The sequence below is a fragment of the Bubalus bubalis genome, chromosome 19, assembly GCF_019923935.1.
Source record: "Bubalus bubalis isolate 160015118507 breed Murrah chromosome 19, NDDB_SH_1, whole genome shotgun sequence".
Taxonomy (NCBI): domain Eukaryota; kingdom Metazoa; phylum Chordata; class Mammalia; order Artiodactyla; family Bovidae; genus Bubalus; species Bubalus bubalis.
Genome location: NC_059175.1, coordinates 42,086,650 through 42,104,811, shown reverse-complemented (window position 1 = coordinate 42,104,811; position 18,162 = coordinate 42,086,650). Strand labels below are relative to the sequence as shown.

Below are 18,162 nucleotides of genomic sequence, written 5' to 3'. Positions count from 1 at the left end.
GTTAAGGCTCTGCATACCAAAAAAAAAATGAATGTACTTGGTTTAATTTGTAAGCCTAGATGGCATTATAGTAATATTGTACTGATTAGAATTAATCAGGAACACCAGAATAAATATATGCTAAGTCTGAATTCTAAAACTTCAAAGTAATTATATTGCCTTTAAATGTCTAGTATTCACTTATTTGTTTGTCTGTAAATAGTATAATAAAATCAGTATCTCAAAACCAGATAGTTAAAACTGTTATCAAACATGAGTCACTGAAGAAGCAATTCAATCAATAGAGATGTTTTCTAATTAGCATATTATTTGCAAATAAAAGGTGATTCCAAAGTATTCCAGGGAACTTGAAGACATTGTAGTTTGTCTTCCCATTCTATATATCCTATGAAATATTTTACATTATTAGTTTGCAATAATCTAGGGGGAAAGATTTTGCTAATCAAAGGAAAATTTCAACCAAGCTTCTGCATTAATTATCACATATTCTAAATTGGTAGAACCTGAATTAATGAGACCCAGGCTTCTTCTAAATGGCATGCATTAAATAAAAGCTGGACTTGACTATATGCTCTTGTGAAGACTGAAGTATACATCCATACTGGCTGCCAGGCAAATAAATTTTCAAAATATGCAATTATGAATGCTATGTGGACTTTGCCCCACCATCCATAAACATCTTAATTACCTTCTACACATTACTAAAAAAAGGCTTCTGCAAAGATTCAGACTATTTTTCTAGAGCAACCCCTTTTGCATATCATATTTTAGAGCAAAAAATTGCCTATAAGAAATAGAAATCTCCCCCTCCTAAAAAACAGACTCCGGCAAAACTGAAAATAAAAAGTAGAAACATGATCTATTAAGAAATCTTTTAAGTTCATTGCTAAACTGTCATTGGGCTATAATTAGGAAGTTCAGGGTTCATTTTTACAAAGTTTTTTAATATTTACCTAGTTTGCTCTTGATGTCATGAGGGGATGAGGGCAAATGGTACAATATCCATTTTGCTTTATATGCTTTCCTGCCCTACTATCTAATTTTTGTGTGCCTGCTAAGTTGCTACAGTTGTGTCCAACTCTTGACCCTATGGACTGTAGCCCTCCAGGCTCCAATGCCCATGGGATTCTTCAGAAAAGAATACTGGAGTGGTTTGCCATGCCCTCTTCCAGGGAACTTTCCCAACCCAAGGATCCAACCCAAGTTTCTTGTGTCTCCCGCATAGGCAGGTGGTTCTTCTCCACTAGTTCAGTTCAGTTGCTAGTAGTGTCCAACTCTTTGCAACCCCATGAATCGCAGCATGCCAGGCCTCCCTGTCCATCACCAACTCCCAGAGTTCACCCAAACTCATGTCCATCAAGTCGGTGATGCCATCCAGCCAACTCATCATTTGTCATCACCTTCTCCTCCTGCCCCCAATCCCTCCCAGCATCAGAGTCTTTTCCAATGAGTCAACTCTTCACATGAGGTGGCCAAAGTACTGGAGTTTCAGCTTTAGCATCAGTCCTTCCAATGAACACCCAGGACTGATCTCCTTTAGAATGGACTGGTTGGATCTCCTTGCAGTCCAAGGGACTCTCAAGAGTCTTCTCCAACACCACACTTCAAAAGCATCAATTCTTTGGTGCTCAGCTTTCTTCACAGTCCAAATCTCACATCCATACATGACCACTGGAAAAACCATAGCCTTGACTAGACGGACCTTTGTTGGCAAAGTAATGTCTCTGCTTTTGAATATGCTATGTAGGTTGGCCATAACTTTCCTTCCAAGAAGTAAGCATCTTTTAATTTCATGGCTGCAGTCACCATCTGCAGTGATTTTGGAGCCCCCAAAAATAAAGACTGACACTGTTTCCACTGCTTCCCCATCTATTTGCCATAAAGTGATGGGACCGGATGCCATGATCTTCGTTTTCTGAATGTTGAGCTTTAAGCCAACTTTTTCACTCTCCTCTTTCACTTTCATCAAGAGGCTTTTTAGTTCCTCTTCACTTTCTGCCATAAGGGTGGTGTCATCTGCATATCTGAGGTGATTGATATTTCTCCCGGCAATCTTGATTCCAGCTTGTGCTTCTTCCAGCCCAGCGTTTCTCATGATGTACTCTGCGTATAAGTTAAATAAGCAGGGTGACAATATATAGCCTTGACGTACTCCTTTTCCTATTTGGAACCAGTCTGTCGTTCCATGTCCAGTTCTAACTGTTGCTTCCTGGCCTGCATACAGGTTTCTCAAGAGGCAGATCAGGTGGTCTGGTATTCCCATCTCTTTCAGAATTTTCCACAGTTTATTGTGATCCACACAGTCAAAGGCTTTGGCATAGTCAATAAAGCAGAAATAGTTGATTTTTCTGGAACTCTCTTGCTTTTTCCATGATCCAGTGGATGTTTGCAAATTTGATCTCTGGTTACTCTGCCTTTTCTAAAACCAGCTTGAACATCAGGAAGTTCATGTATTGCTGAAGCCTGGCTTGGAGAATTTTGAGCATTACTTTACTAGCATGTGAGATGAGTGCAATTGTGCGGTAGTTTGAGCATTCTTCGGCATTGCCCTTCTTTGGGATTGGAATGAAAACTGACCTTTTCCAGTCCTGTGGCCACTGTTGAGTTTTCCAAATTTGCTGGCATATTGAGTGCAGCACTTTCACAGCATCATCTTTCAGGATTTGAAAGAGCTCAACTGGAATTTCATCATCTCCACTAGCTTTGTTCGTAGTGATGCTTTCTAAGGCCCACTTGACTTCACATTCCAGGATGTCTGGCTCTAGGTGAGTGATCACACCATCGTGATTATCTGGGTCTTGAAGATCTTTTTTGTACAGTTCTTCTGTGTATTCTTGCCACCTCTTCTTAATATCTTCTGCTTCTGTTAGGTCTTGACTTGACTTCACATTCCAGGATGTCTGGCTCTAGGTGAGTGATCACACCATCGTGATTATCTGGGTCGTGAAGATCTTTTTTGTACAGTTCTTCTGTGTATTCTTGCCACCTCTTCTTAATATCTTCTGCTTCTGTTAGGTCCATACCATTTCTGTCCTTTATCAAGCCCATCTTTGCATGAAATGTTCCCTTGATATTTCTACTTTTCTTGAAGAGATCCCTAGTCTTTCCCATTTCTGTTGTTTTCCTCTATTTCTTTGCATTGATCGTTGAGGAAGGCTTTTTTATCTCTCCTTGCTATTCTTTGGAACTCTGTATTCAGATGCTTATATCTTTCCCTTTCTCCTTTGCTTTTCGCTTCTCTTCTTTTCACAGCTATTTGTAAGGCTTCCCCAGACAGCCATTTTGCTTTTTTGCATTTCTTTTCCATGGGGACTGTCTTGATCCCTGTCTCCTGTACAATGTCAGGAACCTCCATCCGTAGTTCATCAGGCACTCTATCTATCAGATCTAGGCCCTTAAATCTATTTCTTACTTCCACCGTATAATCATAAGGGATTTGATTTAGGTCATACCTGAACAGTCTAGTGGTTTTCCCTACTTTCTTCAATTTCAGTCTGAATTTGGCAATAAGGAGCTCATGATCTGAGCCACAGTCAGCTCCCGGTCTTGTTTTTGCTGACTATATAGAGCTTCTCCATCTTTGGCTGCAAAGAATATAATCAATCTGATTTCGGTGTTGACCATCTGGTGATGTCCACGTATAGAGTCTTCTCTTGTGTTGTTGGAAGAGGGTGTTTGCTATGACCAGTGTGTTCTCTTAGCAAAACTCTTATTAGCCTTTGCCCTGCTTCATTCCATATTCCAAGACCAAATTTGCCTGTTACCCCAGGTGTTTCTTGACTTCCTACTTTTGCGTTCCAGTCCCCTATAATGAAAAGGACATCTTTTTTGGGTGTTAGTTCTAGAAGGTCTTGTAGGTCTTCATAAAACCATTCAACTTCAGCTTCTTCAGCATTACTTGTTGGGGCATAGACTTGGATTACTGTGATATTGAATGGTTTGCCTTGGAAACGAACAGAGATCATTCTGTCGTTTTTGAGATTGCATCCAAGTACTGCATTTCGGACTCTTTTGTTGACCTTGATGGCTACTCCATTTCTTCTAAGGCATTCCTGCCCACAGTAGTAGATATAATGGTCATCTGAGTTCAATTCACCCATTCCAGTCCATTTTAGTTCACTGATTCCTACCTGTCTAATCTTTGGTTCTTTCCTAATTGAATACCCATCCCTACTATTTTAAAATTTGGTGTCTATGTATGCTCTTACTTTTTGTCACTTTACTTTACTGCCTGACACCTACGAATGAACGAGCACATCTGATTACTACTTGCCATGTGGTTCTCCTATATTTTGACTGTTCAGAAGTCAGCGGCTTTGCATCTAAGGTCATGTTTGGGCTTCCCAGGTAGTGCTCGTGGTAAAGGACCCACCTGCCAATGCAGGAGACTTAAGAAACATGGGTTTGATCCCTGGGTAGGGAAGATCACCTGGAGAAGGGCATGGCAACCCACTCCAGTATTATTGCCTGGAGAATCCCATGAACATAGGAGCTGGTGGGCTACGGTCCATAGGGTCACAAAGAATCAGACACAACTAAAGCGACATAGCACAAGATCATGTTTGGAATATGGGTTTTCTTTTTCATTTCATATTTTTAGATTAAAATCTAAAATAGGTATATCATTCATTTTGACTATATCAAATTCTCATCTGATATAATATCAGCATGTTAAATCATAAAAGAATGTGTATCCAGTACCATTTTTGCAAGGTAAAATTACAACATTGAAGTTAGTTCTGATTGTTTCCGCTTGAATAAAGTAAAGATGATTTTCAGAACATTAACAAAATGGAAAGGGGGAAAAGACACATAGAATCTACGAATGAGTCTGTCCTCTGGTGAACTTTCATTTTTGCCCATATTCTTCTGGAAGCAGGCTGTGGGCATAAAGCTTCCATCTTCTCTGTTTCTACACTGTTACTGTGAAACACTGAAGTCTACACAAAGGAAAATAATTAGCAAATGGACTAATTCTGATTTTTAAATGCTTCTATTCTTTAATTTTAAGAGAATTTGACTCGCTTGGAAATGCCTCTTGAAAAATAAAAAAGTATTTAAGCCTAAGAGAGAACTATACTATCTTTGGCACACTTTTGCAGGCTACTGTAGATGGATTCTAAACTTGCAACACAAATAGTCACAATAACAATAGTGGTAGTAATAATGATAACAATGGCTAATATGTATTAATACCTTACCAAGTGCCAGTCACTGTTTTAAGTGCATGTAATGACATTTAATCCTTATAACGCCCTCTGAGGTAGTTACCATAATAACTCCCATTTATAGAACAAGAAACTAAGGTGCAGTGAGATTAAGCATCTTCACAAATTCATAGCAATTTAAACCCAGGCAGTCTGGCTCCAATATTGATCATCTTGATGACCATGCAATCCTGACTTAAGAAGTATTAAGTAGTATTACATGAGTAATATTATTACATGAGGATTGCTAAGTTATACATTCAACAGTGTAGAGTTGGCTGGCATTTTTTTAACTATAGAATTTCATAGAGAAAGCTATCCCCCTAAACACCAAATACGAGTGGATCATAGTAATTTTAGTAGCTTTGCATACTGAGTTTTAACAAGGACACACCCTTTCTTCTATCCTCTCCTTCTCACCTTCGGATGTGCTGAACCCAGGAGCTGTGATATTTGTCTTGTGGCCAGACGTCCACGTGTGTCTGGCCCCATTTCAGTGGCTGGAGTGCAGTGAGGAGCAGTGAGCGTGGTGGAAGTTGGTTATGGTGGGCAGTGGCCAAAGCACTGGATTCGGCCCCAGTTCTCTGCTCCTGCTATAATCCCTTTTGCTAGAATAGAATCTCTTGCAGGGGGAATGAGGGGAATTCTTCAAGGATGAACGGTATGTCCCCCAGGGTTACTGCCCCTGAGGGGGTTCACAGACAAGCTGTCCACAGTTCTCTTTTGCTTCCCCAAGTTGATACAAAAAGAGCTGGCTGATAACTAAACTGATGTTCTATCATACTTGGAGACATTGCTTAAATTTGTACCACTTTAAAAGCTTATTACCAGCTAAGCAGAAAAAAAAAAAAGTAAAATACTTGACATTTTGGTATCTGTGATATTAAAAAGAACTAATATTTAATATTCAAGTGGCAACAGCTTGTAGAGTTTGCACACAACATCCATAGGGATCGATTTTTCTTTAAAATGGCCTTTAGGAGTTTTTAAACAGCTGACACCTCCATTCTCTGCATCCCTCTTCCCTGCCAGTACCGTGGGGCACACAATGAGTGCAGCCGCAGACGTGTAACTCTTCACTGTAGGATTTGTCTATGCAAATAACAGAGAATGTGGGAAATGAAGAAAAATGCAATTTCCACTGAATCAACCTCAGTGCCATCTCAACTGCTAGAAATGAATAGATGTCTTTAGAGGGCTTTTCTCCATATGGTCGCTCAGTCCCCCTTATATCCTATCCATGAGAAGAGAGAACTGTCATTACCTAATTGGTCATCAGTCATCCCACACCTGTACCAAGGCCACATAATGACAAATATACTGGTACCTGGCACTCTTCCAGCATGACTAATTGTCACAGTACTAATTCACTCACCTGTGGAATTTTCAACTTCCCCAGCCTGCTGTCAAGAAGATGCATAATAATGGAATAAAGGTTTAAAAATGCTGAACACTATGAAATATTTCACTTGTATTCCACCAGAAAACTTCCACTTAAACATGTGTTGGGTGGCTATAATTATTCATTGCTGAGGTTAAAAAAAAAAAAACTGGTCATATATACATTTACCTGGTAGAAAATTAGGAGACAAAGGGACAAATCTTTCAGACATAGAGGAAAAAAAAATACTGATCAGATTGCCTAAAACCTGTTCCTTTATCTGCATTTATTTACCTGTATTTACCTATTTAACTGTACCATATATTCTACCTTACAAAGCCCTTCATTTTTGTGTTAGTATTATTTAAGAAAATATTTTTTCTATTCAAATAATAAGATAAAGGAGTAATTTATTGGTTTTTTCCCCCAAGAAATGTGGGAAAATTTAGGAGGGAGATATAGGCATGCATTAGTTTAGGTAAAATGGTAAAGCAAATTGTAATATCTTTGCCAAGCACTCTGGCATGAGGATTTTTTTTAATGCTAGACTGTGTTTGTAAAAATTAATTAATTTTAATCAATTTATATTAATTAATATTAAAATTAATATTTTTCATTGAAAATTATGACCTGCAATTATAATCACTGGCTTTTCTGAAGATCTTGTCATCTATTGCCCTCACTGTAGTATTGAGGTACATTTGATGTACCTGTGAGTATTACAAAGAAACTATAGGACCAATTTTAATATAGGCAACTTAGTTGCCTATGATACAAGTAAAATTTAGAGATAAAAGCCAACCAGGATTTCCTAAAGAAAATTGAAGAGAATTGTTCATTTTATTCTCTATATTATTAAACACAAATTCTGTAGCTTGTTCATTAACCCATCCTATGGTTATATGAGGAAAAAAACTTTTCCTGTCAAGTTTGGAAAATACTGGATTAAATACAGGCTTATCATCATTGCTACAAAATTTCACTTTAGAAAAGTCAATACGCTAATGAGCATTCTGCAGAGAAGACATAAGGTCTTTTCCAACTTTGTTTGACCCGGCTGTTCCATCACAACACATCTCAGAAGCCAAGAGTTTGCAGAACAGGTTTCTGCCTTCCCATCACAGGTGCTCAATACACTTTAGTGAAATTTCAACATTATCCACTTTCAATTGAATCAAAATTGTCTGTGATATTCTTTCATGAGGATAAATATGCAAATAGAATCAGAAACACAAACTCATTTCTTCTAACCAGATCTCAGCCCACATACTCAGAGGTAAAAGAGTAGTGAAATAATCCACTCTGGCATGTTGACCTACAGCAAGCTATTACTTAAAATAGGATTTTTAAGTGATAGAAAAGGAGAGAGGAAAACAGTAGCTTCATACTCGGCACCCGCCTTCTGTTTAGCATATCTGAAAGACCGTTTTCCTCATTTCAAAATTGATAGCCAACTTACTTTTTTGTTGTTTTGCTATTCAAATTTCTGTCCTCTTTTTTCTCCAGAGCTATTTGCTCTAACACTGAATTTTAAGCATCTCTAAAAATGCTTGATATGTTATTATTCTTTCCAGATATTCTCTGACAGCCAAGCCAAGAACATTAAGGAAGAAAGGAGGAATGAGGCTGGATACAGTGCAGTGAAAAAAGACATTTCAAGGAGAGGAGTACCTGCAACTCAGAGACTGGACTGTGGCATCAGAATGAGAACTTACCGATACTTCTTGCTTCTCTTTTGGGTTGGCCAGCCCTACCCAACTTTCTCAACTCCATTATCTAAGAGGACTAGTGGTTTCCCGGCAAAGAAAAGGACCCTGGAGCTCTCTGGAAACAGCAAAAATGAGCTGAGCCGTTCGAAAAGGAGCTGGATGTGGAATCAGTTCTTTCTCCTGGAGGAATACACGGGATCCGATTATCAGTATGTGGGCAAGGTAGGATTCCGTTGGGCTCTTTGACATTCTAGTTTGAAAAGCCTGAAGAAGTTACTTTTCATAAATAGAACAGGGAGGATGTGAACTCTTCCCCCAATATAGTAAGAATTGTTGCTTATCTGGTAAGACTTTTTTTTTTTCACTTGAGTAGTTTCAGAAAGAAGACTGTAGCAAGAAGCTGAGAAATGTTAGCACTGCAACAAAGAAAGAGAAATGCTTCAGTTGAAAATGAAACGCCCACAACCATCCGCGTAGGATTATCATAAATCCTTTAATTTTTACTTTAGCTTGAAAAATGTGGTCCAGCTATTCTATAAAGTAGGATGTATTAAAAATAGGAATAGAGAGATTAAGCTGTAAGGAAAGGAAGCTTCCTTTTTTCTCATTCTGAGAAAAAAAGAAAAACATTCTGAGCATTTGTCCTTTGGCCAGATTCAAATTAACTATTTCTTAGCTTTGCTACCTACAGAGCCAACTATGCTCTGACCAAACGGAGATCCTTATCCTCAAAACCCACCATTGCCTTAGATTTAGTTGCATTGCTGCTGCTTTTTTGTCTTGTCTCCAATAATTGCTAATAACCAGGCATTTCAAAACCTTATGATTTAATTGTGGCAAAGTTCACAAAAGAGGAAAATGGTTATGTAAAGGTGCCATTTCCAAATATCATCTGACCATTTTATTGACTCCAGAAAGTAAAATGAGGAGGCATGGCTTATTATAGCCCTTACAGACTACTGGAGCTGAGTCAGGGAAACAGCTTGCTTATACTGTCATCATGAATTTCACTGAAATTTTATCATCAGTCACATTCCCACTGCAGAAGATCTGCATCCTGCTAAAAAGTGAGAAAGACAGGGATACAGGTCTGTACTTTGTAGATTCTCTGTTTCAGAACATGGTACTGATCAGGAAAATAATTGTCACTTATCCTTTCCATAAACAAACTAGGGACAAACGTAATAGAGATGATAAAACATCTTCATTTATGAGTACAACTACAATTTTAGAACATCTATATTTGGATATCATGCAAATAGCATAAATTTTACAGATTCCAAGGGCTGCATGTTCACACTTCAATCTGTTATCAAATATCCCTGAATAACCGGATGCAAGTATTCTTTTTAAGTATCTACCAAAATAAATGAAGGAAAACCGTCCATGGTTTGGGCTGAGGTAACCAGGCATTTTTCCAATGAAGTGAATTATTAATGTGGCATAACATAAGAGAGGAAGTATTCAGTGAAGGGGTGAACATCAACATGGATCCCTGAGGGACTAGCCTTGTATTTGCTATGAAATTCACACACTGTGTGACTGCTGAAGAAAGACAGTCCACTTACTCATACTTCACTCCATTTCCTTTGTGAAATTTGAATAGCACTACATTAATAGGGCAATTATTATAAAAAAAATCATAATCTTAAAAGCACTTTCTACAATACAAATAACATTATTGTCATTGAAGATTAAGTTTTTAAAAGTGCTTTACTTAAATAATGGACTCCCCTTTTTCTTTTCTTTTTCTTCTCAAATTGTGATGCCATTTTACATTAAAAAATAGCATGTATTTTTAAATACAAATATTTCAAAACACTAGAAGCAGCAATGGGTAAAACCCCAGAAGAATCAGTTTTATGATTATAATTGTGAGAGGTGATATTGCCGTGGGGAAGAGCTGCGAGCTGTGGACTCAGGCAGATCTGAGGCCGTTTCACTGTGCTGACAGGTGCCAGTTGTGTGGCCCACAGAGGTAGTTAACCTTTTCAGGCTTTGGTTTCTTCATCTAGAAAATGCAGAAGCAAAGCCTATCTACCTCATAGAGTTGCAGTGTAAAGTGAGAAGAACTAGTAGCTGGCACATAGTAGGTGCAGAAAGAAGTTATTGTTATCGATGAAAACTCCATTGAATATACTCTATTAAATCTTTAATGCATGGAAGCTAATTATTTTTATATCACTGCAAAAGTAAAATGATGTAATTAACAGATCTCTCAGTGGGTGGTAAATGTAGAAGGTTGTGGGAAAATCCCTTCACAATCACAGCTTCAATTTGATTCATTGGATTTGTATACTTTATTGGCAGCAAGAAAAATTGCCCTTCTTCCTCCCCTCATCTGCCCCTCCCCCACCTCCTTGATGTTCTAATTCATAAAGAAGAAATATCCCCTGGGGAAAAAGTCAAGCATGATAACTGAAGTTATCGTAGATGCCAGCATTGCTCTATCAAATGTATGTAAGAGGTGTTCCTGAACTATTGATAAGGCATTTTTGTGAATCTGTCTGTATTTTATCAACAAAGAGATAAGACTACAACTTTTTTACCACAATTAAAAGTGGGCAAAAAAATAAATATTTAAAAAAGGAAAAACAGATTTGCTTCTCATGAGGCAACAGGTTGGTCCACTTTTTTGCACTGCACAACTTTTCCACGTTGATTTCTGCACCATACTTGCTTTTTAACATGGGCTTCCCCAGTGCCTCAGCAGTAGAAGAATCCACCTGCAATGCAAGAGACACAGGTTCGATCCCTGGATGAGAAAGATCCCCTGCAGAAAGACATGGCAACCCACTCCAGTGTTCTTGCCTGGAGAATCTCATGGACAGAGAAGCCTGGCGGGCTACAGTCCATAGAGTCACAAAGAGTTGGACAGGACTGAAGTAACTGAGCACATGCACGTGCATTGTGGGAAACTCAGCTTCACAAACATTAATATATGACATCATCAAAAGGAAGGTAGCACCACCTACTGTTGAAACTGTGAACTACTCTGAGTTAGTAATTCACAAGATGTCTGATACCTCAAGGGTTGCCGAATTTCCCTCAATTTTTAAAAATATTTCCCAGTGCTGCAGTGAGTTCCCTGCTGCACGCCAGAGTGCCTTGGTGCAAACGCTGAGAACCAAAAGACTGTGGTTAGATTGACATATAAAGATGTACAAAAGCTAATAGAACCTTAAACTGTGCTATTGTGCTAAGTCGCTTTAGTCCTGTTGGACTCTTTGCAACCCCATGGACTGTAGCCCGCCAGGCTCCTCTGTTCGTGGGATTCTCCAGGCAAGAATACTGGAGCAGGCTGCCATTTCCTCCTCCAGGGGATCTTCTTGACCCAGGGATTGAACCCACGTCTCCTGCATCTCCTGCATTGCTGGTGGATTCATTACCACTGTGCCACCTGGGAAGCCCATAAGTAATAGCTACTCAAAGCCTATTCTTAAGACCTAAAACTGAAAAGATTCGTCTTTTCATGTAACAGATAGAGGCATTAACTGAGGAAAAGTAAGGCCATTGAGCAAATGCACTTAAGTAGAAGAAAGACATTTTTACATTGTAAGTAATGTAATATTTATATGTGTGTTCTGTTTATATTTATATATGCATTCCTTGGTTCCAGTTATTTGGGTGCAAGTCGATAGGAATGACTGTAACAATGGAGGAAAAGGAGAGAATGGGTATGGGAGCAAGAGGCTACCAGGTGTAGAAGGAGAAAAAAGAAAGCCACATAAGAGTCCAAGAAATGCAGAAAATGGATCTGGAGGACAGTGATAGCCAACGGGAATTTGCTATATGGCTCAGGAAATTCAAACAGAGGCTCTCTGTCAATCTAGAGAGGTGGGATGGGGTAGGAGATGGGAGGGAGGTTCAAAAGGAAAGGAATATATGTATACCTATGGCTGATTCATGTCGAGGTTTGACAGAAAACAACAAAATTCTGTAAAGCAATTATACTTCAATAAAATAAATAAATAAAACCATGAAGTGAATACAAGATGAGCTTTAAAATTAAAGCACAAAGGTAGCAAGACATTCCTTCTCATGCTGTCTTAATGCGTGTGTGTGTGTATGTGTGTGTGTGCGTATGTGTGTGTGTTCAGCTGCTTTAGTCGTGTCTGACCCTTTGCGACGCCATGGACTGTAGCCCACCAGGCTTCTCTGTCCATGGGGATTCTCCAGGCAGAAATACTGGAGTGGGTTGCAATGACCTCCTCCAGGGGATCTTCCTGACCCAGGGATTGAACCCATGTCTCTTACGTCTCCTGCATTGGCAGGCGTGTTCTTTACCACTAGCACCACCTGGGAAGCCCCGCTGTCTTAATTAATGCCCCTCAGCATTTCTCTGTGGCCATAAAGATTTACACAGGAACATGTACATGGCACAGCCAGCAAGGGATGCATTAGTTGTGTATAGAAGTGAGGAAGGCCAGTTACAGCTGAAAGACTGACGGCCCAAACTCTGATTTATGAGACAATTCTTAACACTTCTACTCACCTGAAAAGGTAGTGGCAGGTAGGGGTAGAAAGAAGTGGTCCTATATTGGGTAAAAGTTTGTGAGCTTAAGATATAGGTATCGATACAGATAAGGAGTATATTGTTTTCTAAAATACATAACCATTTGGGGAAACTTTTAGCTGATTTAGCATAAGCCGCCTCTGTGTCACCTGGGAGCTTGTCAGAAATGTAAATTCTTAGGCCTTCACCTGAGATCTATTGAATCAGAACCTGCTTTTCAACAAAAGCAGAATTTTAGGTGAATTTTATGCATACTAAGGGGTTTCCCTGGTGGATATGTGGTAAGAAATCCGCCTGGAGCACAGGAAACAAGGGCCTGCGAGTTCAATCTGTGGTTTGGGAAGATGTCCTGGAGAAGGAAATGACTACCCACTCCAGTATTCTTTCCTGGGGAATCCCATGGACTGAGGAACCTGGCAGGTTACAGTCCATGGGGTCACAAGAGTCAGACAGGACTTAAGGCCTAAACTACCACCACCACCATACATGTTAAAATTTGAGACATGCTGCTTTTAAAAATATGTATGTTGGCCTGCGTGTCACTTCCCCAGAGATTCCAATTTACTTGCTTTTTAATTAAGTATTTATGATTCTAATATGTGGTGAAATTTGAGAACCACTGCCCTAGGAGAATATTATTGACAATAATTATAGCAAGATGTGGCAAGCTCGGTGATAAAATGGGCATCCCCAAAGGATTGTGGAAATGCAAAAGACAGAGGCCAACTGGGCTTAGGGGTTCAGCAGAGCTTCCTAGAGGAGGTGATGGGATTGGGATCATGTCTTAAGGGAAGAGCATGAGTTAGCCCACACAGCAGAGGGAGAGTTACCCAGACTTCCCAATTAACTGAATGCAGAAGCCAAGAGAGAGAAAGCAGGAGGTTCCAAAAGTCAAAGATTTCAAGATAGAACAATCAGGAAAATTGTGAAAATTGTGAAAATGTCACTGATGCCAGCACAGCAAACAGAAAGAGGTGCATATTTTCTTGTCAATGGTTAAAGGAAAGAGTATTGGATTTTATGCAAAATCACTTAGATTATTTTTCAGTTCAGTTCACTTGCTCAATTGTGTCCGACTCTTTGTGACCCCATGGACTGCAGCACGGCAGGCTTCCCTGTGCATCACCGATTCCCAGAGCCTACTCAGAGTCATGTCCATTGAGTCGATGATGCCATCCAACCTTCTCATCCTCTATTGTCCCCTTCTCCTCCCACCTTTGATCTTTCTCAGCATCAGGGTCTTTTCCAATGAGTTGGTCCTTCACATGAGGTGGCCAAAGTACTGGAGTTTCAGCTTCAGCATCAGTCCTTCCAATGAACATTCAGGACTGATTTCCTTTAGGATAGACTGGTTGGATCTCCTTGCAGTTCAAGGGACTCTCAAGAGTCTTCTCCAACACCACAGTTCAAAAGTATCAATTCATCAGTGCTCAGCTTTATTTTTAGTCCAATTCTCACATCCATACATGACTTCTGGAAAAACCATAGCTTTGGATAGATGGACCTTTGTTGGCAAAGTAATGTCTCTGCTTTTTATTTATTTTTTTTTAATTTTATTTTATTTTTAAACTTTACAATATTGTATTGCTTCTGCCATATATTGAAATGAATCTGCCACAGGCATACATGTGTTCCCCATCCTGAACCCTCCTCCCTCCTCCCTCCCCATACCATCCCTCTGGGTCGTCCCAGTGCACCAGCCCCAAGCATCCAGTATCGTGCATCAAATCTGGACTGGTGACTCGTTTCATATATGATATTATACATATTTCAATGCTATTCTCCCAAATCATCCCACCCTCTCCCTCTCCCACAGAGTCCAAAAGACTGTTCTATACATCAGTGTCTCTTTTGCTGTCTCGTATACAGGGCTGTCTAGGTTGGTCATAGCTTTGCTTCCAAGGAGCAAGCATCTTTTAATTTCATGGCTACAGTCACCATCTGCAGTGATTTTGGAGCCCCAAAACCTGTCACTGTTTCCATTGTTTCCCCATCTGTTTGCCATGAAGTGATCTCTGGCTATATGTAAACTGAATAGAAAAATAAGAGAGAAGCATTGTAATTTTCCGTTTTCAGAAAATTCCATGTCCTTCCTTTCAGCTTTACATAATATAGCAATTCCTTGATAAGTGGTATATGGTCTAAAATTAAATTCAGTAAGAACATAGGTAGATATAGACTTTGAAGACATTGTTATTCATTAATACAAAGATGAATATATTTAAAATCTCAGAACTATGCACATTTATAGGCAAAGTTCACATATTATCATTAACCAACACACAGCAATGATTAACTCCATTGTCTCCTCCATTTTATCTTTCACAATGTTTTTAATCCTCTCCTTCTACACAATGTATTGGTAAAACTAGTTTCCATTAGAAGCTTTCAAGGTGCTTCTATTTTTAGTAGCATATCAGATCCATTTCTGTGGAATTTGATAAACTGTATATTTCATAGATATTTTCTTATGTTAGCTTTTTGGAAGTTGGTAATGGTTTCCTTTGGGGAAGTTTATCCAAAAATTGATATGCTGTGCTTTTTTAAATACCATGAAAATATGAGTTCTCTTTGAGGCTCTGATGTACAGGTCCTCCTAATATGCCTTTCTCTTGAGTCTTTAAAATTAATGTCTACCCAATTCAACAAAGCCGCTAGTCTTAGGATAATTAGATGTAATGTTTTAACAGCCCATAGAAATAAAAGTTGTCAGACATATACACCTTTACAATTAGGAATGAAGCATCCTATAATTACATGGTCCAAATTCAATAAACATGAAGCAATATTTTTTTCATTCAGAAAGACCATTTAAAAGATGCCATTATTAAGAGATTGCTTTCTTATATTATTTTTTTTGAAGATCATAAGCTTAGGAGTAGAGACCTCCTGGTACTAATTTGATGGATGGTTTGGAGACTCATTTAACCATTGTTGCTTGAACATCAGCATCAGATTAAATCATCATCATAGCTAACAATTACCAAGTTTTGCTTTGTCTCAGACACACTGCTAATGTCTCAGGTGCACTCCTCACCAATGAGGTTCAACCTAATACCTAGATAATATTTATATCTCTGTTTTACAGAGAAGTAAACTAAGGCTCAGATAGGTCCACTGCTTTAGCCCGAGGTCTCCTACTGCTAGAACTTGGCGGTTGGCCTCTGTCTGACCTCACAGTTTCTGTGTTATATCCCCTACCTTGTACATCCACTACATCAGAGAGCCATTTTGAGGCTCAAATGAAGAAACAGTCCTAGAACATGCTAGAACATGTTTAGCATTCAATGATTGCTTTCAATTCAATACCAAAAATACCTACTGAGGACCTGAGGGGTGAAATCCAAGGGTAGAGAGAAAAGGGAAAAAAAATTAAAGCTTACTTTTGAAGAGTTACACAGATGTGTTTGCATTATTATTACTTACATTCTTTTATTTTTTTTAATTTTATTTTATTTTTAAACTTTATATAATTGTATTAGTTTTGCCAAATATCAAAATGAATCCACCACAGGTATTAATTTTTCTTGTTTTAATTTCCAGAGTATATCAGTGTTATTCAAAATAGTTATATGTGAGCATTTTAAAATTAGATATGTTATTGGTGTGTTTCTAGTCATCATGATGAAAAAGTGACTTTTCTTTTTATTTTCCTTGATAACCTTCTCGAAACTTCTGTTCTGGTTCAGCCACCTGCAATAATCTTTTCTCCCCATGTCAGAACAAGTGCCTTGGGCACATCTTTATTCTTCATCATTTAAATTTAATGCTCAGAAATTTTAACATTTTCAGTTTTCAACTGGTTAGTGTGTTTAAGAAAACTTGCCTTCACTTGCTCCTTGGACGTACTTTAAAAAAATATTTCAAAAAGTAACTACCCAACTGCCCATAACTGGCAGTAATCCTCATATTGTTTTCACTCTCATTGAGCTGATTTTACTTTCTTTATGACAAAAGCCTTAATTTCTTATTTTACACTTAAGAAAATGTCCTGGGTAACACCAATTCACTGAGTCCTGACCTTCCCTCTCTGCAGTCACTCACATGGAGAACAGAACAGTTAGAATGTCTGACCTTGGTCATAAAGCCAAAGGCAGTGTTTGGCTGCCTGGGTCACACTGGCAGAGGGAAGTATGGAAAGCCAAACAAGGGCCCAGTCCCTAATCCTGCAACTTCTATGCGATTATGCCCGTGGAATCCTATATCCTTCTGCTTATAATTCAATTTGTTGAAGAAAATGGAGGGATCAAGCTGAATAAAAGAGAGTTAAAGGTTCAAATCCTTTTTGTTCCCACTGAGCTATTTTCCCCTCCATGCTTTACAAACCAAACAGAACTGGAGGTTGTCAGAAGGTTACAGAGACTCTGCATGCTCATTATAACAAATCCCCCTGAATCTAGCCTATAGACATTGTTAAGTATTTCTTTATGCATCACCTTAACTTGTTTGTACTATTATGGAACCATGTAAATATTTGATTTGCACCAGAGTTCTTCATTTTTTGTCATGTTATGGGTCCACTCCAGACACAGAGCAGAATGGTAACATAAATATAGAGAATGCCAACATCCCAGTTTACATGTCTTTTAGAGTCAGAATTGTTAATTATCATTTTGATTGACTCATTCAAAAATCAGATAAAAATCCCTGACATATTGGTAGTCAACAGTCAACAGATTCTTAAGCCACTGATTTTTTCATTTTCATTGGCTTCCCTGGGTAGCTCAGCTGATAAAGAATCTGCCTGTGATGCAGGAGACCCTGGCTCAATTCCTGGGTTGGGAAGATCTGCTGGAGAAAGGATAGGCTACCAACTCCAGTATTCTTGGGCTTCCCTGGTGGCTGAGCTGGTTAAGAATCTGCCTGCAATGCAGGAGACATGGGTCTGACCCCTGAATTGGGAAGAGCCCCTGGAGAAGGGAACAGCTACCCACTCCAGCTACCCACTCTGGCTTGGAGAATTCCATGGACTGTATAGTCCATGGGGTTGCAAAGAGTCAGACACGACTGAGCAACTTTCACTAGTTCACTTCACTCATATTGATATGAATAACAGGTTTGGTGCATTATTTTAAATATGAAAAACTACAAATATATTGTAACCAGAAAAAAATTATGTATAGTTTCTTCTCGTTTTCTAGTCACAGAAAGTACATGTGCACAAGAAAAAGGAGACATTTTAAAAGATTAAAATGTATACATGTGTGAAATATATGGATAAATATTTTAGGTGGATTGATGTGCTTCAGAAGACTTGAGGGCCATAATGAAAGCATAACAAAAAGCCTGAAATATCAGTCTGGATGTGGGATTTAATGCTGACTAGAGGCAACGGAGACTGGAGTTAAG

At 38.8% G+C, this 18,162-nt stretch overlaps 1 protein-coding gene across 2 annotated transcripts in view; it reads left to right on the top strand.

Moving 5' to 3' along the window:
- Positions 1-18,162, top strand: part of CDH6 (cadherin 6) — a 154,999-nt gene that overhangs the window by 75,707 nt on the left and 61,130 nt on the right. For both annotated transcript variants that reach the window (XM_006067800.4, XM_044932728.2), the window contains exon 2: positions 8,163-8,519. In XM_006067800.4, the coding sequence (XP_006067862.1) occupies positions 8,292-8,519 (228 nt within the window). In that variant the 5' untranslated portion in view covers positions 8,163-8,291. The remainder of the gene's footprint in view (positions 1-8,162; positions 8,520-18,162) is intronic.